We start from the raw sequence: 26,346 nt of genomic DNA, 5'->3' as shown, positions 1-26,346 counted from the left end.
CAACTTGAACCCATGGCTTAAAGAGCCTGGAGCTCTCCCAATTTTTGTTTTCTTCCAGTGCATGATTCTGCCCCAGAACAGATCTCTGGGTCTGAAGGATGAATGCCTGGAGGCTGGAGATGACCTTAGCCCCGCCCCTTTATTCTTCCACGGGGTGGGGGGGGAGAGGGGGGGGCTTGGAAATGGCTTCTAAAAAAAGGATGGGGCGAAAGCCACGGGTCACCAAACATCTGGTCAGCAGCAAATGTTGGCTTGGAAGAGAGCCAAGGAGTACAACTTCCCCTTGGTTTGGTGGGGTGAAGTCAGGAAGGAAAGAGGATCTGGTGATTGATTGGGGGGGGGGGTGTCTCCCAGGATGAAAGGTGGAACTGGGGTTGGTAGGAAGAAAAGGAGATGTTTTCACCCCTCTTGAAGAAGACCGGGATGGATAGCTAGGTGATCTGTGTGGTTTGGAGAAATGGAACAAGGATAGTAGAACAAGCCACATCAGCTTCTTCTTCATCATCAGCTTCTTCTATTTTTTTTTTTAAACACCAGAACAGACGAGCCAAGCCAGGATCAAAAAAACTGCCACCCACAGCCCAAAAGCAGTATTCAAACTCTACCTTATTACAAGACGCAAAGCAAGGCAACATGCAAAGGCTGTGGTTTTGCTCCAAAGAGAGGGAAGGAGGGAGGGAGGGAGGGAGGGAGGGAGGGAGAGAGAGAGAGAGAGAGAGAGAGAGAGAGAGAGAGAGAGAGAGAGAGAAGGGGAGAAACCCCTCCTTATTCATTCGCAAAATCAAGAGAGTCGAAACGAAATTGAAAGAGAGAGAGAGAGAAAGAGAGAGGGGGAGGGAGAGAGAGAGAGAGAAAGAGGAAAAGGAGAAAACAAAGGAGGCAGATGGGATCCACCAGATGGGATCATGTGTTGTATGAGCTTCGAGTCAGCTGGGACAGTTTAGGTCAGTTTCTCCAAAGGATCTCCTTACTCGCTAGCTTTGCTCACTTTCTGGAATGTCCAAGAATCAGGAGCTCCCCAAAATCCAGAGCTCCGAGAATTTCCGGGACCATTTCTCTCACAGTCTTGGTCAATTTTCTTCTTCTTCTTCTTCTTCTTCTTCCTCCTCCTCCTCTCTCTCCACACCCCTCAAACAAGAGTCCTTTCACTTCTGCAGGCTCCCATGCTTGGAATTCAGAAGCGGCTCCATTTCACCACCATCGATGCTCCATCCCATCCAAGGAATATCTCCGGAGGCCTCGACGACATGTTTTCAGCTTCCCAATCTCCAATGTAAACGACGCCTGCCTTTCGCGGGCAGGTTTCAACCGTCCAACCTCCACACCTCGAAGGCCTTCGCAAGGACTGACCCCTATGAACCTTAGGCCACCCAGATCGGGTAGTCTCATAGGCAAACCACTCTCTCTCTCTCTGCCCCATGGCATGAAAAGCCCGGACGGGCACAAATCCTTTTTCATTCAGCACGGATATTGGCTTATTCGCCAACAAGGCTAATCGGCCGTTGGGATTTTCCTAGCTGGTTTAACCTACATCCCTTTCTTATTTGGTTTCGCTCTCGGGGTTTCGTTGTGTGTTTCCCTTATTCTTGGTTTTGTTTTGTTTTAACCCCCAAAAGATAAAAGATTTCCCAAACAGCTCACGACGAGGAAGATGAGAGATGATGGCGACGTCAGGATTTACAAATTCGAGTAGTCGATTCTCCCGCTTTGCGTTACAGCCACGGCCGATCCGCCCTATGACCAACTCTTTTCTCAATTGTTCGTGTGCGTCCATCGCACCGTTTTTTACCCCCTCCCCGTTTTGAGTGTGTACATGGGTGAGCGTGTGATTTTTCAAGTCACAACAACAACAGCCCCCCCCCCTCTTCTGGAAAGAAATCATCCATATATATCTGTATATCTCCATATGCAGTTATATATCAATGACGAAGAAAGAAAGTAAAACCTTGATGCTGGATGGTTGGTCAGTGCTGAGTTAGGATTGGAGGACACGGCTCCAGGATTTGGCCAGATCTTTCTAGCGAGCGGCTTACTCAATCACCATGCAGCTAGGCAGGTGCTGGGAAAAGTACTTAAAGAGCTCTGGGGTCGCCCCTGGGCAGTTGGTCAGCTCCAATTCTTCCAAGTCCTGTAGCTGAGCTAGGCCTGAAAGTCCAGTGGTGGTCAGCAGAGGGCAGCCTGGTAAAAGTGAAAATCAGAATATAAGAAAGAACTAATAATGGAGAACATTTGCAGCTCGGGGCTGGAAGGAGGGGTCCTTGGTGCTCTCTGAGCTGGGTGGGTTTTCTCGCAGACGTCTCGAGAGACATCTGCGTAACATCATCAGTGCTAGAGGGGAGTCACTTTTGTGGAATGGAAGGAAGGGGGAGGAGAACTGTGCTCTCTGAGCTTGCTTGTTTTCTTCCAGATGTTTCATTACCCAATTAAGTAGCCTCATCAATGCTAGAAAGGAGTGGGCTTTGTGGAGTGGAAGAGGGAGAAGGTGGGGAAAGAAGAGAGAGAGGGAGGAGGAGGACTTTGGGAGACTTTTCTTGCAGACATTTCATTACCTAGCTAGAGTACATCATCAGTGTTAGGAGCGGAGGGGGAAGGGGAGGACGACTGTGGGGTCTTTGGAGCTCTCTGTGCTTGCTTGTTTCCTTGTGGATGTTTCATTACCCAATTGGAAGGGAGTGGGCTTTGTGGAGTGGAAGAAGGAGAAGAAGGGGAAGGAGGAGGGGGGAAGGAGGAGGAAGAGGAGAAGGAGAGGAAAGGAGGAGGAGGAGGAGGACACTGCTCTCTGAGCTTGCTTGTTTTCTTGCAGATGTCTCATTACCCAATTGGATAACATCCATTCTAGAAGGGAGTGGGCGTTGTAGAGTGGAAGAGGGAGAAGAAGGGGAAGGAGGAGGAGGGGAGGAGGAGTGGGGAGGAGGACTGTGCTCGCTCAGCTTGCCTTTTTCTTTTTGGCAGACATTTCATTACCCAACTAGGTAGGAGCATCAATGCAAATGTCTGCAGGAAAAGAATCAAGCTCCGAGAGGAGGGAGGATAAGAAAGAATGTCTCCGCTGGAAAGACTAAAATCAGAGATTGCTTGGAAAGGAAAAGGGGGGGTGGGGACGTCCTTCCATTCTGAGAATGTTTAACTATTTCTGATTGGCCCTTTTGCGCGTACGGGGGTGGGAAGGTGGGTTTGCCTATCAGTGCATGCAGATGCATCTGTGAGCATACTTCTTCGCATCTCCATATGCACATCTGTATGCCTGCCTGTATCCATTTGCGTTTGTTCATCTGAGCCCGGTGTGCACCACCAGGGATGGGATTCAGCCGTTTCGGACCAGTTCGGGTGAACCCAATGCTAATTTTACATCTGGTTCAGCAAAGCAGTAGTTGAAAGGATTGGCTGGCCCCGCCCGTCCCTCCCCTCCCCTCCCAGGAGTCTCCACGCAGCCTGTTATGGATGCAGGTAAGCGCAGAGCCTGTGCAGAGACTCTGAGGGGGCAAAAAAATGGGCCTCCTGGAAGTTGGTCTTAGGCTAAGTTTTTAATTTTTATAAATTTGTACAGGGGTTTAAAGTTTAATCCGATTTTAACTATATTTATGATTATTTGTATGATTTTTAATTTGGTACCTGTACACCGCCCCGAGTCCCTTCGGGGAGAGGGGGCGGTCTAGAAATCAAATCAAATAAATAAATAATAAATAAATAAGTTCCAGAAGTCCGGAAACAAGCCCGTTTTCGGCCTCCGGAACGCCTCTAGAGTCCGTGGGAGGCCGTTGTCATCCTCCAGGAGGCTCAAGGAAAACCTCTGGAGACTGGGTAGGGCGATAATGCCTCCCCCCACTGTGGTGCAGGAGGCTGAGTAGGCCACGCCCAGCATGGCCACGCCCATAAAGCAACTGGGCAGAGAACCGCTTGCTAAGATTTTTGAATCCCACTCCTGTACGGGTGAGTGGATCAGTGGTGGGTTGCAGGCGGTATGCCCTGGTACGGGCGTAACGGAGCCTGCCCGGAGCACCGGATACCATTCCGGTATAGTGCTCCGGGGGGGCTCACCCGCCTGCTTGAGCTCCTTACCGGTCTTTAAAACCTTTGGCACTTCCGTTCACTCGCATGGCACGTACAGCGCCTGTGCGATGCTCCGCTGAGCAGCTGGAGCGTCGCGGAGCCTTGTGGAGGCGCTAAGATGCATGTGGACGCCACCGGGCCCGTTCCAACTGTACCAGTTGGAACAGGATTCGGAACCCACCACTGGAGTGGGTGCATACCACAAGCTAGTCTAAGATCAAAGGAAGTTGGGTGATTTGGGGATTTAGGATTCAGGCCCTGAGGGCCCTCCAAAACTTTCTTCCAGACCTGCGTCTCACCGGATCTGAAAGGGTCCACCCCAATCCAATACTCACCGGCAAGCGACAGGAGACGTAAACTTCTCATTCCCAACAGATGTTTCAAGCCAAAATCTTGGACCTACAAGGGAGCAGAAGACAGGATTGTGAGACACCAAACACATTTATTTACTTCTGGAAAAAAAAATATATATATATATACAGGTAGTTGTCGACTCAACCGCTGGCAGATACGACTGGGAAATGATGGTCCTTCAAACAATTTGGTCCCAGGTCTTGTTGTCGTTTCAAGGCGACACACGTCACTTTCAGTTGGATCAGAATGCAGCACCCTCAAGAGAGGTGACACATGTGCCAATCTAGATTTGCACAACCCTTTGCGGGCGGCCACATTTTTTTAAATAAAAGTCTTTTTAAAAAAAAATTTCAAAACAAACACAACACATCCTTCTTTACATACTGTAGAAAGTTGGTTACAAAAAGGGTTTCGTGCATCTCTTCCACAGTCAACAAACATCATTCATATTAACTCAAGCATTTTAACTCAGATATTTATACATGTTACCATCATCACACAGGACCTAGTTATTTGCGGGATCATATTCTGCCCCATACATCCCTCCGGCCGATTCGCTCACACAGAGAGGGACTCCTCCGGGTGCCGTCCACTAGGCTGTGCCAGCGGACGACGCCTAGGGGAAGGGCCTTCTCTGTGATGGGCCCGACACTCTGGAATGACCTCCCTCCCCCGACATTAGAATGACTACGGATCTCCGCTCCTTCCGTCAGAAACTTAAAACCCACCTATTCCAGCTAGCCGGCTTGGCCTAATTCCACCTATCCCACCTCAGTTCTATTTCTAAATTTTTTAAGATTGGTTTTAAGGTCTGTTTTTTAATTTTTATAAATTGTACAGGGGTTGTTTAATCTGATTTTTATTTATGTGTATGATTGTATGTTTTAAATTTATTCCTGTACACCACCCCAAGTCCCTCCGGGGAGAGGGGGCGGTCTAGAAATTTAATAAATTATTATTATTATTATTATTATTATTATTATTATTATTATTATTATTATTATTATTAATTATTATTATCATACCTCCATTTTCATTTGACTATAATTGTTTAAACGTCCTTCATTATAAAATATACCAAGATTTAATACATAACCACATACTGGCATTTCATTTACTATTTCTAAAATCCTCCAATCACATTGAATCTTTATGTCCTGTTCTAGCTAAACATCCATAATATTTAATAACAAAGTTTTCTAATCCTCATTTCCAAATCACTGTTTACAATTTACATCCCATTTCCTTATGTTGTACCCATACATAGATATACGTTTTTATCATTATCCCTCCTTTATTTGACTATCTCCTGTATCATAACATTTCCCCCCCTAATAATCAAGACTTAACTGAATCTAACTTAAAACTTTTTTTTATTAACCTTTATATATAATCCAAAAGGGTTTCTAATCTTCCTTTCATGGGTACCATTCAATATTCATATCCAATTATTACTTATCATAACACTACACATTGTATACATTATTATCATTATCAATTATTTATTTAACTATATCTATTGTCACTAAATTTCACTAAGTTTAACTGGTCGGGCGGCCACATTTTGAACCAGCTGAAGCTTCCAGATACAAAATCAAACTTGGTCCCCAATCATCATCATCTTTTAACAACCCCATAATCCCTTGCGGGTTGGAGTCAGGGCAATGGAATGGAGCAGAGGGATTCCTGGCCAGATGCCCTTCCTGTCGCCAATGCGGAGTTTTGTCAACTTTGTCCCCAATGACCCCGTACAAATTGCAAGTTCTTATCCTGGATGAGGCTCACAAGGAGAGAATCCCAGCTCCCTTTGACCTACCTGGCAGCACCAGCGGAGATATAAGTTCCTAAGCGAGGACATGGTGGACAAGTAGCTGAGCCCGGTGTCTGTTATCCGTACACACCTGCCAGAGAAATGAAGATGGACCACCGTAAAGTTAAAAGCAGGAGAACAATGGGGTTATCTCCAAAGAGATAAGTACCGGTAAGTATGCAAGTTTTGTCAGGTCAAGAATCACACTGGACTTGATGCAGCATGTTGAGGACCTATACAATACAATAGCAGAGTTGGAAGGGACCTTGGAGGTCTTCTAGTCCACCCCTTGCCTAGGCAGGAAACCCTATACTGTTTCAGACAAATGGCTGTCCAACATCTTCTTAAAGACTTCCAGTGTTGGGGCATTCACAACCTCTGGAGGCAAGCTGTTCCACTGATTAATTGTTCTGTCAGGAAAGTTCTTTCAGTTCTAAGTTGCTTCTCTCCTTGATTAGTTTCCACCCATTGCTTCTTGTTTTACTCTCAGGTGCCTTGGAGAATAGTTTGACTCCCTCTTCTTTGTGGCAACCCCTGAAATATTGGAAGACTGCTATCATGTCTCCCCTAGTCCTTCTTTCTATTAAACTAGACATACCCAGTTCCTGCAACCGTTCTTCATATGTTTTAGTCTCCAGTCCCCTAATCATCTTTGTTGCTCTTTGTTGCTCTTCTCTGCACTCTTTCTAGAGTCTCAACATCTTTTTTACACCGTGGCAACCAAAACTGGATGCAGGATTCCAAGTGTGGCCTTACGAAGGCATTATAAAGTGGTATTAACACTTCATCTTGATTCTATCCCTCTGTTGATGCAGCCTAGAACTGTGTTGGCTTTTTTGGCAGCTGCTGCACACTGCTGGTTCATATTTAAATGGTTGTCCACCAGAACTCCAAGATCCCTCTCACAGTTACTACTATTGAGGAAGGTACCACCTATACTGCACATGTGCATTTTGTTTCAACTCAAAAATGAAGGTAGGACAAGGGCCAGTTTTGAGGGAGGCTTTGGAAGATGAAGGAATTCAATAAGTATCTTAAAATTAAAGGTTCACCATGTATATATGTGCTCATTGTTCCCAACTCTAGGGGGCGGTGGTCATCTCTGTTTCAAAGCCGAGGAGCCAGCACTGTCCGAAGACGCCTCCGTGGTCATGTGGCCGGCATGACTAAATGCCGAAGGCGCACGGAACGCTGTTACCTTCCCACCAAAGGTGGTTCCTATTTTTCTACTTGCATTTTTTACGTGCTTCTGAACTGCTAGGTTGGCAGAAGCTGGGACAAGTCACGGGAGCTCACTCCGTTACGCGGCGCTAGGGATTCGAATCACTGAACTGCCAGCCTTTCTGATTGACAAGCTCAGCATCTTAGCCACTGAGCCACCTTGAAATAAGTATCTTAAACTTCTGCAATTCTCAACGGGCCTTTGTGCCTTTAAACCTCCATCAATTCTCCAAAGCAGGATCATCGCAATAACCATAATCATCATTGCAATCTTCATCATCAAAGAAGAAATTGAATTTGCTAAAAACTGCTCAGAGTTTTGAAGGCCCCTGGAAAGTTGACTAACCTTGGAAAAATGCAATGTCTGGAACGGAGTGGATCGGTGATGGAGAATCTTTTTCATCTCAGGTGCCAAAAGGATGCGCGTGCCCACCCCCATAATTTAATGCCCCCCTGGTGCAATGCCCCCTGTTCATGCGTGCATGACACCCCCCCGCTCCCACTGCCCTGTGCATGTGTGCATGGCTTTCTAGGAGCCTGGGGAGGATGAAAATAGCCTCCCCCGCCCTCCGGAGATCAGAAATGGCTCGTTTTCTGACTTCCGGTGGACTCAGTAGATCTGTTTTTCGCCCTCCCCAAGCTCCAGAGGCTTTCTAGGAGCCTGGGGAGGGAAGCCTCCGGAGGGCGAAAAACAGATGAAAATCAAGTCCGAAAATCAGCTGGCATGCGCGCTGGAGCTGACAGGGCAACGGCTCGCATGCCCTCAGAAATGGCTCTGTGGCATGCGTGCCACAGGTCCACCATCACGGGGGTAGATCATGGCCCAACCAGTGATGAAATGTTACTTGGGCTTTCCCAATATCCCTTATGTGTGAGCTGCGACAACTTCTACTGCCCAGCACACAACTCAAGGGCAGGATCAGATCATAGAGGACGGGTGATGCCCAGCTGGAGAAGAAGGGTTTTAAATGGTAGAACTTGCCTTCTACCATATATGAAGACCTCTGATGATTAAGAAAGTGGTCAGGGAAGCAGCCCCCTCCGCCCACCCCCGCCTCCATCCTGGTTCTAGGAAAAGATCCATTCCAAAGGGAAACTCACTGCGGTATCGCTTGGAATTTCGTCTTATAACTAGTAAGGGAGCTACCCGTAGGGATTTGAAAAAAAGGAGTGGATGGATCAGATGTCGAGAGGATGATAACACCATAACAGACTTTATTGGATGTGTTGCAACAAAAGTGGTCCTTGGTGACAAGTGACCATGAATCATAGGTCTTTTTGAGAAAATGTTCTCCTCTCATTTGGGCGCTTTGAGGTTCTGAAGAAGCTGATAGAACTTTGGAAGCGATCTTGGACCAAATTCCTTCTCTGATTCTTTAACTTGGGACCATCCCATGGGTTTTTCCATTGCCTTACCTCATCCTTGTCTGTCCCGCTCTCTACCGTGTATAGCAATAGCAATAGCACTTAGACTTATATGCCGCTTCACAGTGCTTTATAGCCCTCTCTAAGCAGATTACAGAGTTAGCATCTTGCCCCCCCCCCAACCATCTGGGTCTTCATTTTACCCACCTCGGAAGGATGGAAGGCTGAGTCAACCTTGAGCCTGGTGGGATTCAAACTGCTGGCAGATTTAGCCTGCAATATTGCATTCTAACCACTGCGCACCATTGAAGGAAGGAAGGAAGGAAGAAAGGAAGGAAGGAGGGAAGGAAAGAAGGAAGGAAGGAAAAGAGCAAGAGCAATAGCACTTAGATTTATATACCATTTCACAATGCTTTACAGCCCTCGCTAAGCAGTTTACAGAGTCAGCCTATTGCCCCCAACATTCTGGGTCCTCATTTTACCAATCTCGGAAGGAGGGAAGGCCGAGTCAACCTGGAGCCTGGTGAGATTCGAACTGCTGGCAGAGTTAGCCTGCAATACTGCATTCTAATCACTGTGCACCATGGAAGGAAGGAAGGAAGGAAGGAAGGAAGGAAGGAAGGAAGGAAGGAAGGAAGGAAGGAAGGAAGGAAGGAAGGAGCGAGGGAGGAAGGGAAGGAAAGAAGGAGGGAGGGAGGGAGGGAAGGAAGGACAATAGCAACAGCACTTAGACTTATATGCTGCTTCACAGTGCTTTTCCAGCCCTCTCTAAGCAGTTTACAGAGTCAGCCTCTTGCCCCCCAACAATCTGAGTCCTCATTTTACCCACCTCAGAAGGATGGAAGGCTGAATCAACCTTGAGCCCGGTGGGATTTGAACTGCCAAAGTTCAGGCAGCCGGCAGGCAGCAGAAGTAGCCTGCAGTACTGCACTCTAACCACTGTGCCACCGTGGCTCAGTGTCCCTTCGCCTCTTTGAGTGGTGTCCTTTGTGGGATCTGCTCTGTCAGTTGAAGACCGTCAAAGGGACAACCCCGAGCTGTCCAAAGGTTTCTATTCCCCGGTGAACCCTAATTCCCTGCGGTGTCTCATTTCGGGCCTGCAAAATCTTGTCACCTGCAAAAGGAATCAGAGGACTCGGAGCCCACCTTACCTATCCAACACCAGCTCTTCCAACTTGTGGAGGTCACAAGCGATGTACTCCAGAGCCATATCGGTGATCCGGGGGCACCACGAGAGGTCCAGGCTCCGAAGCTTGCGGAGGTTCTCCGCTACCAACTCCACACCGTCATCCGTCACCTTCGAGCAGCCGGAGAGGCTGAGCACGCTCAGGTTGGGGAGGCTGTGCACCATGTTGACCACGCCGTGGTTCGTGATTTCCCAGCAGGAGTTCAGGCGGAGGGTGTGGGTGGTGTAACCTTGCTTGGCAGTGAAGTAAGCCAGGGCTGTATCCGTCACGTGATAGGCCTGAAGGTTGAGCTCCGTCAAGTTGGGCAGCAGCTGTGAGATGGCCGCAATGGCATCGTCGGCCACGTTAATGCAGTCGCTGACGCTCAGGGAGCAGATGCGGGCATTCAGACTCGACCAGAGACCAGCCTCGGTGAAATCGTTGCATCCAGAAAGCTCCAGGTGCATAAGACCCTGCATCTGTTCCAGCATGACCTGAAAGTTGCATTAACAGAGGGATACAATCAAGATCAAGGGAGGTAGTAATACCACTCTATAAAGCCTTAGTAAGGCCACACCTAGAATGTTGCGTCCATTTTTGCTCACCACACTATAAAAAAGAAGTTGAGACTCTGGAAAGAGTGCAGAGAAGAGCAACCTGGATGATTAGGGGACTGGAGGCTAAAACATAGGAAGAACACTTGCAGGAACTGGGCCTGGCTAGTCTAGGGAAGAGAAGGACCAGGGGAGACAGGAGAGCAGACTTCCAATATTTGAGGGGCTGCCACAGAGAAGAGGGGGTCAACCTATTCTCCAAGACACCTAAAGACAAGGAACAACAGATGGAACCTGAACAAGGAGAGGTTCAACCTGGAAATAAGGAGGAACTTTCTGACAATGAGAACAATCAACCAATGGAACAGCTTTGTCTTCAAAAGATGTGGGAGCTTCATCACTGGATGAATCTTAAGTTGTATTAACAAGGGATACAATCAAGATCAAGGGAGGTACTAGAACCACTCTATAAAGCCTTAGTAAGACCACACCTAGAATGCTGCATCCATTTTTTCTCACCACACTCTGGAATGAGTGTAGAGAAGAGCAACCAGGATGATGAGGGGACCGGAGGCTAAAACCTACGATGAACGGTTGCAGGAATTAGTCTAGTGGAGATAAACGCAGTTAGAATTGTATTTGTACAAAATGGAAAGCTGAAGAAATCCCTACAGATGAAAATGTGATTAAGAAAATATTAGAATGTGCAGAAATGAACAGATTAACATTAGCAATTAAAGGAAAGGAAGAATCTGGTTATTATATTATACGGGAATTATTTTATGATTGGCTGGAGAATGAATATGGAGAAATGTGTTATAAAATTAAATCATTAGGAAGAGAAATGTTACAAGAGTAGGTATGTTGAGAGGTAATGTTATGATAAGATTAGATATCTATAAATAATATGGTGGTAGCTTTAATTATTATGAGACAAAAACATGTACTTGGATGACACACTGACTAATGAATGCTGAAATGTTTGTATTAAAGGAAAAAAATGTGTATATAAAAAAGAAGAGAAGGACCAGGGGAGAGAGGATAGCAGTCTTCCAATATTTGAGGGGCTGCCACAGAGAGGAAGAGGTCAACCTTTTGTCCAAAGCACCCGAAAGCCAGACAAGGAATAATGGATGGAAACTGAACAAGGAGAGATTCAACCTGAAAATAAGGAGGAATTTTCTGACAGGGAGAACAATCAACCAAGGGAACAGAAGTTGCCTTTGGAAGTTTTGGGAGCTTCATCACTGGAAGCTTGGAGGAAGAGACTGGACTGCCATCTATCAGAAATGGTGTAGATCTCCTGCTTGGGCAGGGGGTTGGACTAGATGACTCCCAAGGTTCCTTCCAACTCGGTTAATCTGTTAAAGGCTCTGTTAAAGGTAGGCTAAGTTCACAAAACCCACTCTAAACCAGGGAGAGTCAAATAAGGCCAACTGCCTTTACCCAACACTTTTCACCTGTTTACTGTAGAGGTACTCCTCGATGTACGACTACAATTGAGATTGGGATTTCGGTTCTAAGTGATGCAGTCATTGAGCAATGTGGCCTGAATATGACTGGACCCAATTTTATGATCATGTTTACCATGATTGTTAGAGAATAACTGCTGTCAACCACTGGAGGAATTTACCCAGGTGGCTGAATTCGCGCAACAAGCTCAACTTGGTTACTGAATTAACCAATTCAGCATTTAGTTTTGCAAAATGTATTGTATCTAGGAGTATGGATTTGTACAACACACTGCAAGTTAAGCTTCCCCAAAACTAACCAAGATTAATATTACTCACGATTAGCCTCTTGTGTAAAAATGCCTGCTGATCTTGGAGATGGAGATCAGTGGGGCAGAAGAACAGCTGGAGCCTGTTCCCGATGTGCGCATGCACAGAGCTGCCAGGAGAAGGGAACAGCTAAGGAACAAGGGCCCGACTCAGGAGTCAAGGCACAGGTGAATGGTGAATGGCCACTCCCATAGGGAATAAAGAGGAGCGAAAGGGGAGTGGAGTTTGCAGGAGACAATTAGTTCAGTTCATTAGGGTCAAGATCTGTTCCTGACTTCTTGCCAAGTAATTGCTGCTACAGCATGAAGTTTGGAAGATATCGGCCTGGCAGCTCTCCAAGCCTGATCAAGGTCTGTAGTTGTGAAATCTCATGAAAGACTGTTGGCTGGGACTTTGCTGGAGAGGAATTCCCTTTACCCTAAATAAAAGAGGTTTTGTCGGGATGAGGAGTCGGCTTCATGATCTTGGGAAGCCTAGGTGAGAACACTGTGTTATTGTAATGTAGGTACTGATGAGTCAATAAAATAGGTTTGCATCTACCTCTGTTCGTCTTTTAGCTGTATTGTTTAAATTATTAGGAGGGGCTAATTGTTTTAGATACCGATTATGTCTCTCTAGATGCTACTAGCACGAAATCTGTCATTTTCGTCTCTTGCGCAAGCGATATCATTGCAAATGCTTGGTAGACCAAATGCTTCTGGTTTAATCTTCCGCGCTTTCCTCTCAAATGCAGGCAAAATCATGTTTCACTCAAGCAGACACTACTACTTTAGTCTTCAACCAGTATAAAACCAACACTTCTAATTGGTAAAGTCACCGCGAGCCATTTGCTTGATTAATCAGTCGGGAACGAAATATGATGATTTAAGATTAAGCTTCTCCCTCCCCCCACCACCCGTGACTCTATTTTAGTTCCGTTACTATATCAGGACACGGGAAACAATCAAAGACAACATTTCCAATTACTGTAATCGTAATTGCTCACTAATAGCAACTTCACCCGTCTGCTTTAATATCTCAGGAAGACATCTGTTCCAATGGGGTTTAGGCAGCATGTGGAGACACTCCTGGATTAAGCTTATGGGAAATGGTGTCTTGCTACCCCTCCCAAAAAGAACAAGAATTGGGATCAGAAAGATGCTAAAATGTATGGCTTTAATAAAGAATTAACAGAGTTAGACCAGATATTAACTGGAACAGATTATAAACTGATAAAGAAATTATATTGTTATATACTTCTTATATAAGAAATTATATTGTTATATAAAGAAGGACTAGGGGAGACATGATAGCAGTCTTCCAATATCTCAGGGGTTGCCACAAAGAAGAGGGAGTCAAACTATTCTCCAAGGCACCTGAGGGTAGAACAAGAAGCAATGGGTGGAAACTAATCAAGGAGAGAAGCAACTTAGAACTGAGGAGAAATTTCCTGACAGTGAGAACAATTAATCAGTGGAATAGAAGTTGCCTCCAGAAGTTGTGAATGCCCCAACATTGGAAGTCTTTAAGAAGATGTTGGTTAACCATTTGTCTGAAACGGTATAGGGTGTCCTGCCTAGGCAGGGGGTTGGACTAGAAGACCTCCAAGGTCCCTTCCAACTCTACTATTGTATTGTATTGTATTGTATACTAAGTATTAAATTGGAAAGGGAAAAGGGAAAGGAGACAATGATTGCCTGGAGTAAAAACTTTGGATATGCACTAGAATTAGTTAAATGGCAGAAACTATGGGATAGAAATGTTACATTGACTATGTCAACAGCATATAAAGAAAATTTGTACAAAATGTTTTATAGATGGCATTTTTCACTGGAAAGATTGCCCAAAATATATAAAGATAGATCTGCTAAATGTTGGAAGTGTAATCAACCATTGGATTCAAACTATCATATGTGGTGGACTTGCCCAAAAGCTAAATAATATTGGATGAAAACACAGGGTTAGAAAAAATGATAAGGCAGCATATAGACTTCAAACCAGAGATATTTTTGTTGGACATCCTACTGGAAAAATATGATAAAAAGATTATATATCTGGTTTTACATATACTAACTGTAGCCAGAATTCTATTTGCACAACAATGGAAAAATGGTGAGATTCCGTCAAATGAGAATGCAATTAAGAAAATACTAAAATGCGCAGAAACGGACAGATTAAAGCTCATTATTCAGGATAAAGAAGAAATGGAATATTTTTTGACGTGGATGAATTTTATCAATGGTTAGACAACAGAAACAGAAGTTAGAAAGGAGGAGCTATGAAAAGGGAAAATGTTAACATGGAGAGAATTTGACGTTGAAGATGCTATGTATTATTGTAATTATATTAATATATAGTTATATTATTAACATTATTATGTTGGATATAATAACAAAGATGTAGATTATGAATGTTCAAATAACTGAGCCCAGATCGCGCACTGTTTGATGGAAACGGAAAGTAATATAAATAAAACAAATAAAACATGAAAAGAAAGAAAGAAACGAACCAGAGTTGTAATTTGTCTGGTGTTTTGTACAACTGTTAGGATGAATGCATGTGGGATCAGATTGCAAAATCCTGCATGAGTGAGATGTCGTTGGAAGGTGAGACCTATGGAGTGATTTCCTACTTCTTGCTAAGCCATGGTTGACTTTAACTGTGGTTGGCTGAATAACCTATAGTAGCTAGGTTCCCACTTGAGACTAAGCCATGTTTGACAAAGGGATGGGTCACGCAACACATGAAGTCGATTTCTAGTAACAATATGGCATAGACTTCGTATAATCCCAAAGGTGCTTTTTCAAGAGGCAAATGGACTTTCTCTGGTTTTTCTTTGAAGACATTTCGCTTCTCATCCAAGAAGCTTCTTCAGCTCTGACTGGATGGTGGGGATCTGCTCATTTGCATCCTTTTGGAGAGTCCTTGAGGCCACTTGGAGGTTTGTCTGTGACCTCAGGGTCACCTGAATAATGCAAATGACCAGCTGTCTGCAAGGAGTATAAATCCTTCCATTCTCCATCATCCAATCAGAGCTGAAGAAGCTTCTTGGATGAGAAGCGAAACGTCTTCAAAGAAAAATCAAAAAGTCCAGTTGCCTCTTTAAAAAAAAAGCACCTTTGGGACAACCGTGACCTGGATGATGGAGAATCTCCGTAGATTTCATATAATGTGCTTATTCCATCTGGAATCTCTGAATTAAAGGCTGTTCAATGCTCCTTATTTTTTCACACAAGCATTTGTGGTGGTGCTCCACCGTGGCTTCTGGTGGAAGCCCACAGGTGAATCTGATTCATGCAATGCAATACAATAGCAGAGTTGGAAGGGACCTTGGAGGTCTTCTAGTCCAACCCCTTGTCTAGGCAGGAAACCCTATACCATTTCAGACAAATGGCTATCCAACATCTTCTTAAAGACTTCCAGTGTTGGAGCATTCACAACTTCTGAAAGCAAGTTATTCCACTGATTAATTGTTCTCATTGTCAGGAAATTTCTCCTCAGTTCTAAGTTGCTTCTCTCTTTGATTAGTTTCCACCCATCGCTTCTTGTTCTACCCTCAGGTGCTTTGGAGAATAGCTTGACTCCTTCTTCATTGTGGCAACCCCTGAGATATTGGAAGACTGCTATCATGTCTCCCCTAGTCCTTCTTTTCATCAAACTAGACATTCCCAGTTCCTGCAACCGTTCTTCATATGTTTTAGCCTCCAGTCCCCTAATCATCTTTGTTGCTCTTCTCTGCACTCTTTCAAGAGTCTTTAACTTTCTAGCATCAAAGACACCGGAGGTGTAAAAGCTTTTCTTACACGCCTATTCCAGTGACATTGATCACCAAGAGGCCCCTTCTCCAAAGTGGAGAGGGCTATAAGCCTATTTGATCCTCTTTAAAGTGGGCTGGGTGGGATTGATTCAGAAGACCTCCAGCAGCCCCACACGTATTACATGTAGGCCACATAAAAACGAGATGGAACTTTCATTAGGTTCTCCTGGAGGCCAACTTACTTTTTTTCTTTTAATATCATAGCCATCTATTCCAGGGGTCACCAACCTTTCGGACCTCAGGGAGCACTAAATTCATAATTTTAAATCTTGTGGATCACTAATATGATCTGCCTAATGACCGGCTTAGGTGGGCGTGGCTAGGTGGGCATGTGATTGAGTGGGCATGGGCAACCTAATGTCACTCACATTGAGAGGCACCTTAACTCACCCCTCCCCTCTCAGCCAGTCTTCCCCTGCCCACCTGGGCTCCTTAGGAAGCAGTTGTTGGAGCTAAGCAGCCACCAGGAGAAAGAGTTGGCTAAACAGCTCAGTTCAAATTGGATCTGACCGAGAAGGAGGCTCAGCAGAAGCACCTCACTGAGGACTACGAGCATAGGTTTTCCAAGCAGAGGGAAGACCTGTGGGAGTGCAAGGCCAGATGCCAGCGCCTGGAGGCTCAGTGGGCTGAGATGGTCAGCCAGTTCCAGGCCACGATGCTATCCCACTGGAACGAGCCCCCCTGGCTCTTCACCACCAATGGCACTTCCCTCCAGCCTTCACCCAAAGCCCCCCACCAGGAGGCAGAAGCACACCCCAGGTCAGAATTTCTGCCACCCTCCGATCCACACAAAAAGACCCCAAAGGGGGAGACTCTCTGCAGCAACACAAGCATTCATTGCACATATCCATCCCAGGGGCCGTAGTTTGAGGACCCCTGATTTAGTGCAACACAAAATATGCAAATAATTTTTCTGCAGACCACCAACATTTTCTCGCAGACCCCCAGTGGTCCATGGAACCCCAGTTGGTGACCGCTGCTCTAGAGACCCCAGACTGAACTCTGCAACAGAGGCCCCACCATCAGCCTGGCAACCGAAGACCTACCTCGAGTCCTGCATCTGTGATGGTCGATCTCTTAAGGCTCATAGATTTCACCCCTTTCTTGGAGAGGGCGTAATTATCGATGAACTCACAGATGTCCAAGTCAGAAACCCCCACAAGGCAGAAACCGTCAAACCCCCGGATGGCGAAACCTTGAAGGTTGACAAACTCCTTGTCTCCGTTGGGCAGGAGGTTGTAGAGTTCTTTGGTGTCCAGCACCGGCGTGAGACCCGCCCAAAACTTGGGTTGATACAAGACTCTCCTCCACGCTTTGCACACCTGGGCCAGGATGCATTTCTCACAGGCTGAAAAGTACATAAACAAACGGTTCAGGATCTTCTCATCCACGGCCAGGTGTCTTTTGGTGGGGGAGCCAGAGAGGTCATCCAGGGATGGGAGGTCGCCATTGGCGGGAGAAATCTCATCGGCGGGAAGTCCCATCACGGTGGCTCCTGAAGGCCCTCCTGCCAGAGCCGCCAAAGACAACGGTGAAGTGAGGCCGGGCATGGACAGGTCACTGTGATTCATTAAGGCTGGGCTGATGATGGCAGGCACGGAAGACTGGCACAGGCGGTTTTTCATCGCTGGAGTCCCTTTGGTGATGCTCGCGGAGCCGAGTCCATTGGCCTGGGTGGGGAGCTTAACGAGTCCATTCCGGGGTAGACAAGGGGGCTTGGTATCGCTGTTGCCAAGGTTCGACATCTTCCAAGATCACTCTGCAACACAACAACAGAGAAGCATTAGATGTCACCCACAAGTCCAAAGTTGACACCGTAGAATTCTGGTCAAGCCCAATATTTTTTATTGGTTTGAACTGAACAGACAGAATCTTGCCAGACTAAAGCTAAACCCGTCACATCCTGGACATAAATTGTTTCAACTTCTGCCCTCAAAAACGACACTTTGGGGCATTGCACACCGGAACAACTAGACACAACAGGTTTTTTTTTCTGAATGCCATCATTCTGCTAAACAACTAATGCCCACAACACTATCTAATTATTTAGTAAGACTGTATTACTATTATTCTTCTCATCCTTCCTGGTATCTATCTCTTTCCACTTATGACTATAACCATGTTGCTTGTACCTTTGAAATTTATATTGTTTTATTGTTTGCTAGTATAATTTGATTGCTTACTAATAACTTATGACTATCACTAAGTGTTGTACCTTATGATTCTTGATGAATGTATTCTATTTTATTTTTCTTTATGTACACTAAGAGTTTATGCATCAAAGACAAATTCCTTGTGTGTCCAACCACACTTGGCCAATGAAGAATTCTATTCTATTCTATTCTATTCTATTCTATTCTATTCTATTCCATTCTATTCCATTGTTCATTCCAATATTCTATTCTATTCTATTCCATTCCATTCTTCATTCCATTCTTCATTCCATTCTTCATTCCAATATTCTATTCTATTCTATTCCATTCCATTCTTCATTCCAATATTCTATTCTATTCTATTCTATTCTATTCTATTCTATTCTATTCTATTCTATTCCTATTCTATTCTAATTCCTATTCCTATTCCTATTCCTATTCCTATTCTATTCTATTCTATTCTATTCTATTCTATTCTATTCTATTCTAACCTAATAGATATACCCTGGGAGATTGTAAGGTAAGGCTACCTTGAACCTCTTCTGCCATGCTAGTAGTTCGAAAGCATGCAAATGCGAGTAGATAAACAGGTACAACCTTAGTGGGAAGGAACAGTCTTCTGTGTACCCTTGGAGAATAATCATGCTGGTCACGTGACCATGGAAGTGTCTTTGGATAATGCTAGCTCCTTCAGCTATGAAATGGAGATGAGCACTTCCTCCTAGAATTGGACTAGACCTAGGAAACCTTTACCTTTAAACCTTTAACAGACAGAATCTTGCCAGACTAAAGCTACAACCTTGTAATCTAATAACAGATGTACCCTGGGAAGTTCTAGAGTGTGGCTACCCTGAACTTTTTTCTCCTTCCTCCATGCAGTTCAGGACAGTGCAGTCTCTTGTTTTGGGCCCCTCTCTGGAATGGGCTGCCTCCTCCCTGGAAAACCCCACTTGTCTTTCTGAGACTCCCCTTCTCCCTCCCCTTCTCCTTTAATAGTACACTATTAGTATCCGGTAGTATGAAGGAGAGTGCAAAAGTTGTCTTGAAACTCAACATTAAGAAAACCAAGATCATGGCATCTGGCCCTCTCAATTTCAAATAGATGGGGAGGAAATGGAGGTCGTGACAGATTTTATTTTCCAAGATGAGGACTGCAGCCAAGAAATTAAAATTAAAAGATGCTTGCTCCTGGGGAGGAAAGCTATGGCAAATCTAGACAGCACACTAAAAAACAGAGACATCACCCTGCCAACAAAAGTCCATAGAATGAAGGCTATGGATTTCCCAGTTGCAATGGATGGCCGTGAAAGTTGGACCATAAGGAAGGCTGAGTGCCAAAGAATGGAAGCCTTTGAACTCTGGTGCTGGAGAAGAATACTGCAAGTCCCTTGGACTGCAAGGAGATCCAACCGGTCAGTCCTAGAAGAGATCAACCCTGACTGCTTTTTAGAAGGTCAGATCCTGAAGAGGAAACACAAAGCCTTTGGCCACCTAATGAGAAGGAAGAAGGACTCCCTGGAGAAGAGCCTCATGCTGGGAACGATGGAGGGCAAAAGAAGAAGGGGATGGCAGAGAATGAGGTGGCTGGGTGGAGTCACTGAAGCAGTCGGCGTGAGCTTAAATGGACTCCAGAGAATGGTAGAGGACAGGAAGGCCTGGAGGAACGTTGTCCATGGGGTCACAATGGGTCAGACACAACTTCGCAACTAACAACAAAAAATATCAATTACACTAGTAGTATCCTGAATTCAGCTCTTCCCAGAAGAATCCTTCCATGGGAAATTGCAAATAACAACAAATACAGTTCCATATTAATGCTAAGAGCACGGCATGAAGGGTCCTTAGCTCACCAACTCTTTAACTCACGAAATTGCTACCTTTTTAAAATCTGTAATGAACCAAAAGTGGAACCGGCTGAATGAAGGAAAAAGCAGCCATCCTTGGGCCAGCAGAGCAAAAACGCAGAGCAAAAACAAGAGCAGAACTGACTATAGGTCTTGTCACCGTGGGGTGATAAGGACTGTCCTTGAATTATTGATCCCCACCTAGTTAATTCATGAACTCTTTGCGGAGGGGAGTTTAGCTGGAGTCCCTCGCCCGTGCTAAGCCGTAAAGTGTTTGCTTTGCGTTTTAAGCCGAGTAAGGCGTGGAAAAACAGCCAGCGGAGTTTCTTCGATAAATAGGAAAGCAAACCATAGATTACTTTGATTTACGCACACGAGAGTCTTGAACCGCAAGTCAGAGAGGACAAAATGAAAACTGTGGGCTGCCTGGATTTGATGTGCATTCCCCCAGCCTTGATTTGCATATTCCAGCACCATATGTCACCTCTCCGAACAGCCTCACTTTATGCGCGAGCAAAATAAATCACGGATAATTTCTGCTTCATACAATAGGTGCATTTTTGGGCAATTTATCTCAGGCATCTTCCACAAACAGCCTCTGCGCAAGGGGCTTTGTGTTCCGTGTGTCAAGATAGCAGTGACATCGTTTGAAAAGTGTCATTGACTTCTTTGGTCCCCCTGGACACACCTGTCTATTTTACCATTGGGTCTCTTGACTTTACGAGGCCCTTATCTCCCAATCAGGGCATTTTCTTTTTCTTGGTACCCTAAAAAAAATGTCCACTCACACCTGTCCTGTAACCCAACCTTTCTCAACCTCTGCAACTTTTACGATGGGTGGACTTCAACTCCCAAAATTCCTCAGACAACATGCTCCAGTCACCCATGCTGGCGCAGTGGTTAGAATGCGGTACTGCAGGCTACTTCTGCTGCCTGCCGGCTGCTTGCAATTTGGCAGTTTGAATTTCACCAGACTGAAAGTTGGCTCATCCTTCCATCCTTCCGAGGTGAATAAAATGAGGACTCAGATTGTTGGGGGTGATAGCGGACTCTAAACCGCTTAGAGAGAGCTGTAAAATGTTGTAAAGCGGTATATAAGTCTAAGTGCTATTGCTATTGTGGTGGTTGAGAAACGTTGCGGGAGGAAATCCCTACTAGTTGATGATTTCGTAACAGTGGATTACTGTATGTTCAAATGATGGAATAAGGTTGTTTTGATTCCTCCCATCCTTCCCTCCATTATGGTCTCCCCCCTCCCCAAGTGCCTAGTTAAAGACTAAAGAGAGTGGTGTTAGTTGGATTGAAGAAGAATGGCTGACATTTTTGCTTCTAGTGTTTTTTCAGGATTGTGTTGCTGTTGTGAGCTACCCTGAGTTGTGTTTCTAAAGGTGGGTAGCCAAACCAGAAAACCAACCAGCAGCCAACCAACCAGTCAACCAGTCAACCAACCAGTCAACCAGCTGGCTAGCCAACCAACTAGCCAACCAGCCAACCAACCAACCAACTAATCAGTCAACTAGCTGATAAACAGGCCATTCCAGTGACTTTCCCCAAATCCTTTCATTGCAATACCCTGGATTGCAATGCAAAGGATTCTTGAAATGTATATTTTTTGGGCAAGCTCAGACACTTCCCAAGAGTGTCAAACTTTTAAAAGTACTGAAGTAGCTCAGTAGTTTAATCATCCTCACCCCAAACGCTTACAAGCTGAGATTGGAAAATAGCTGGCAGCAAAATCCTTCCAGCAGCTGCTACCATTTGCTGGGGCTATGCCTTGAAGGAAATTTTCAAAAGCAGTTACCCAAATAATAATAATTTGTTTTAAAGTCCAGAAGTATTTACTGAGCCCTGGGGGTGGGGGTGGTAGGGGGAAAAGCTAGTATTTGGAAGAAATTTAGGCTGGTTCCTTCATGTCCTACGGGGAGGTAAGAGGAAGAGGAGAGAAAAAGACAATCACACCTGCACAATTCTCTTATGGAGGCTTGTCTCGATAATATTTGCTTCTAATTTTCTTGTGGGATGGATTTCCTGAGCCACCTCCAAAGGACAGTCAATCTGGGATGAATTTCCAGATCGAAGGCAACAACAACAACAGGCAATTGGAGCTGGATGGAGGCCAACTTGTCATTAGCATGTCTAGCAATGGGCTAGTCTAGCTAGGACTGGACTCGTAGGCAAGTGCATTTAAGTATAAGAAGGCCTCTTTGAGATAAGCTGGACATGTGCATTTAGTTTTCTAATTTCTTAGCTTTGATATGGAAGTCATTTCCTTTTTCTGGAGTCTTTTTCCCATTTCCTAGTTTGGCTTGCAGCCCTTTGGTTTCTTAACACACCCACCCACCCCCGTTAAGGGTCCAAGTCAGTATTTATTCTGACCCAGGGTTCCTTAGAAAGCAAGACAAAACCTCTTTTATTTACACGACCAGGAATTCCTTTCATTCCCAGTCAGCAAGGCTTAGCAAACAGTCTTTCAGAGGAATGTTTATCCACACGCACCTTATCTCTTTTGGAGAGCTACCAGATAAATAGTGTCCAAAAGCAGGGCAAAGCAAAACTTGGCACAGGATCTCTCATAATCACCAACAGAACTTTCCGGACCGAATGAACAAATTGTTTCCTTCAAAAGCCCACTCCTCATTCGTTCCTCTTTTATTTCCTCTGGGAGAGGCCAATCACCTCCAAGATGTGGCTTTACTCGTAAGTGAGCTCTGCTTTCTTAGTTGTTCTTGTCTTCTGGCAGCTCTGCGCATGCGCACACAGGGAACAGGCTCCAGCTGTTCCTCTGCCTCACTGCTGTCTAGCTCCCTCTCTGCCTCCGATGCAGAGCCCTCGTCTGAGCTTTCCTCAGCCCCCAGGACTGGGTCATGTTCCTCCCCAACCTCCCCCCTGTCCGATTCTCCTGCCAACTCTGCTGACCGCCAACAACAGTATTTCTCAAACTGAGCAACTCTAGGACAGGTGAACTTCAACTCCCAGAATTCCCAGACAACTTTGGAAGTATGGACTTCAATTCTCAGAATTCCCCAGCCAGCCATGCATGTGATTTTCTTGGTAGTTAATTGGAAATGGTTTGCGATGTTCTTTTATTCTGGGATATTGTTTAACTTCCCAGTTTAACTATCCCTGCAAATTCCGGACAGTTCCTATCGAAAGTCATAAATCTAACCCTACTCAGGTATTTGAAGATCAGCCACCTGCTCTAACCTGTGAAACCCACATGCTGCATTGAGCGAGGGTGTGCGTACATTGCCTACTTTCTGATGAGCTTGTGCGGGCTCTTATTTCTAAAACCCTGTCACATTTCACCAAGATTAGCCTGCTCTCTGGAGAATCTATTGTTGAGCTAAAAGTCGTATTGGATTTTTCAGGAACCGTCAATCAATACCCCTGAAAATCAGGTAATTCAAGCCATTCTCCGTTACTCGACTATTGTGTTAAGTGGAATGTCATATTTCTAAAAAAGAACAGGAAAAGGATGACATCTGCAATTGAAGAGGAGCCCTCCCCATTCCTGCAGGAAGTTAACCATTTTAAATATTTAGGAAGAAATAGTTAGGGATGTATAGATTTACATATTAACGGAGTTGGAAGGGACTTTGGAGGTCATCTAGTCCAACCCCCGCACAAGCAGGAGGCCCTGCACCATTTCTGACAGATGGCAGTCTAGTCTCTTCTTGAAAGCTTTCAGTGATGAAACTTCCACAGCTTCTGTTCCATTGGTTGATTGTTCTCACTGTCAAAAAGTTCCTCCTTATTTCCAGGTTGAATCTCTCCCTGATCAGTTTCCATCCATTATTCCTTGTCTGGCCTTTGGGTGCTTTGGATAATAGCTTGACCCCCTCCTCTCTGTGGCAGCCCCTCAAATATTGGAAGACAGCAATCATGATACCCCTGGTCCTTCTCTTCACTAGACTAGCCATGCCCAGTTCCTGCAACCATTCATCATATGTTTTAGCCTCTAGTCCCCTCATCATCCAGGTTGCTCTTCTCTGCACTCTTTCTAGAGTCTCAACCTCTTTTTTATAGTGTAGTGACCAAAACTGGATGCAGTACTCTAGGTGTGGTCTTACTAGGGCTTTATGGAGTGGTATTAGTGCCTCCCTTGATCTTGATTGTATCCCTCTCTTAATGCAGTTTAGGATTGCATTGGCTTTTTTGGCTGCCGCTGCAGACCTCAGAGGTCTTCTAGTCCAACCCCCTGATGAAGGCAGAGACTTTATACCATATCCCAGTCAAAGGGTTGTTGTCTATTTTTGAACACCTCCAGTGATGAAGTACCCACAATTCCAGAAGGCAAGTTATTCTTCTGATTAATTGTTCTCCCTGTCAGAAAAATTCTTCTTACTTCTAGATTGGGTCACTTTTTAACAAGCTTCCACCCAACATGAAACATCTAAAAATATTCCCTTCCCTCCCAAGGAACTTTCATCAAATCTGATTTTTCCCCTCCCCTGGAAACATTTCCAAAGCGACGGCTGCTTCACCAGACCGAATGTGACCTCAGTAGGGTAGAATTTCTAGCATCGGCTCAATGCACGGATAAATCTGCTATTTAAAGCTCAGCTCGAACAGCTGGTTGAACAGCTGGCCACCACATTGCCTTCTTGACCTACTGCGGACCTCCTGGCCAGGATTTGGATATTCTCCTTCCTTTTAAATATGCCAGTTAAGGATTGATGGCCCCTTCAAGGTCCCTTCCATGTGTCAGGTCAAGCTTTCCACCCGGGCTGGAAACATTCTAAACGCACAATCTGTGTGTCACATCCAATTTGTCTCAGGCACACCAGCCCAAACTTGAGTGAAAGCAGAGAGACGGCCTCGCATCTCCAGGGACTCTCTGGCTGAGACACTCTGAAGCCAAGCTGGGATTCTGCTGTCTTCAGGCTTCCTGCAATCACGTGCCAATGCAGATGGCTGGCTCGGAGAAATTCCTCTCAGACACACACATTTGACAAGCGTGCTGTTTTCTCGCTGCCAACGAACAGGGCCTGGGCCTTCCTTGAATTCAGGAGACGCGCCAGCAGCTGATCAGGGAGGGAAAGCAAATTCAGAAGCAAGCTATTCCTTTTCCAAGGGGGAAAGAAGAGGGAGGCCGTGATCCACGCTTAAAGCTTTCTATTCCAGATTTCAAACCATGGGTCACGGCGTTGTAGAGGAAAGATCTGTGTTGGGAGTATACTCCTAGTGTTGGGCAGGCAATATATATTTATCTACAATGAAAAAAGGTTGCTGTTACTTTAAATGAGTGGATATACTTAACAGATTTAATTATCTTTGCTATAAGAGGAAGTCAGGAGAGCTCCTTCTCCCTCTCTGCTTGTCCTATGATTGATGACTTGGTGACTGGAACGTGAACTGCGACTGTAAGCAATTGTTTGTTCTTTGAATTGTGTTTGGACTAATATCTACTCTCACTGCTTGTGAAGCAACTTTAGTAGTAAAGCTACTTAATTTTACTAGCAGTGTCTGTGACTCTATTCGCGTGTTTCTACTAGCAACGTTTTTCTCTCTGGCTGCACATTCCGCTGTGCTACTCTCTGTCTCCAAACAGAGATGCCCCCTAACACTCTGGATTCTGCAGCCATTTTAAATTAAAGCAAAAGAAGCCGGTCTTCCTTTTCTAGCAAAACAACACGAAGAATGGTGGCAGGAATTGGGTATGTCAAGTCTAGTGAAAAGAAGGAGTAGGGGGGATGGGATAGCAGAGTCCCAATATTTGAGGGGCTGCCCCAAAGAAGAGGGAGTCAAGCTATTCTCCAAAGCACCTGAAGGTAGGACAAGAAGCAATAGGTGGAAACTGATCAAGGACAGAAGCAACCTGGAATTAAGGAGAAATTTCCTGACAGTGAGAACAATGAATCGGTGGAACAGCTTGCCTCCAGAAGTTGTGAATGCTCCAACACTGGAAGTTTTGAAGTAGAGATCAGACAACCATTTGTCTGACATGGGTTTCCTGCTTGAGTAGGGGGTTGGACTAGAAGACCTCCAATGTCCCAACTCTGTTATTCTATGTTCTATTAAATAATGCATTTTTTTGGGAAACCTGACAAGGAAACCTGACAATTTACACCTGAATGTAAATCACATGGGCCTCGGGGTGCTGTAAGGGTCGCAAGTGTGAAACACAGTCATTGGTCACTTTTTTCACCAACGTAGCTTCGAACGGTCACTAAACGAGCTGCTGCGAGTCGAGTGCTACCTGCATCAATGTTTGTTATGTCCCACTGCTTGGAACAGAAGTCTTCTCCTTGC

At 45.2% G+C, this 26,346-nt stretch overlaps 1 protein-coding gene across 1 annotated transcript in view; it reads right to left on the bottom strand.

Moving 5' to 3' along the window:
* Positions 1-1,790: 1,790 nt before the first annotated feature.
* Positions 1,791-26,346, bottom strand: part of FBXL16 (F-box and leucine rich repeat protein 16) — a 57,636-nt gene continuing 33,080 nt past the window's right edge. The window contains exons 2-6 of the mRNA XM_081966092.1: positions 17,144-17,856; positions 9,952-10,460; positions 6,221-6,305; positions 4,386-4,449; positions 1,791-2,178 (exon numbers count right to left, since the gene is read on the bottom strand). Of these exons, the coding sequence (XP_081822218.1) occupies positions 2,030-2,178; positions 4,386-4,449; positions 6,221-6,305; positions 9,952-10,460; positions 17,144-17,842 (1,506 nt within the window). The 5' untranslated portion in view covers positions 17,843-17,856 and the 3' untranslated portion in view covers positions 1,791-2,029. The remainder of the gene's footprint in view (positions 2,179-4,385; positions 4,450-6,220; positions 6,306-9,951; positions 10,461-17,143; positions 17,857-26,346) is intronic.

This window comes from Natrix helvetica (assembly GCF_964273705.1).
Source record: "Natrix helvetica genome assembly, chromosome: 13".
Lineage (NCBI taxonomy): Eukaryota > Metazoa > Chordata > Lepidosauria > Squamata > Natricidae > Natrix > Natrix helvetica.
The sequence above is the reverse complement of the archived record's forward strand: the minus strand, read 5'-3'. Positions and strand labels throughout refer to the sequence as shown.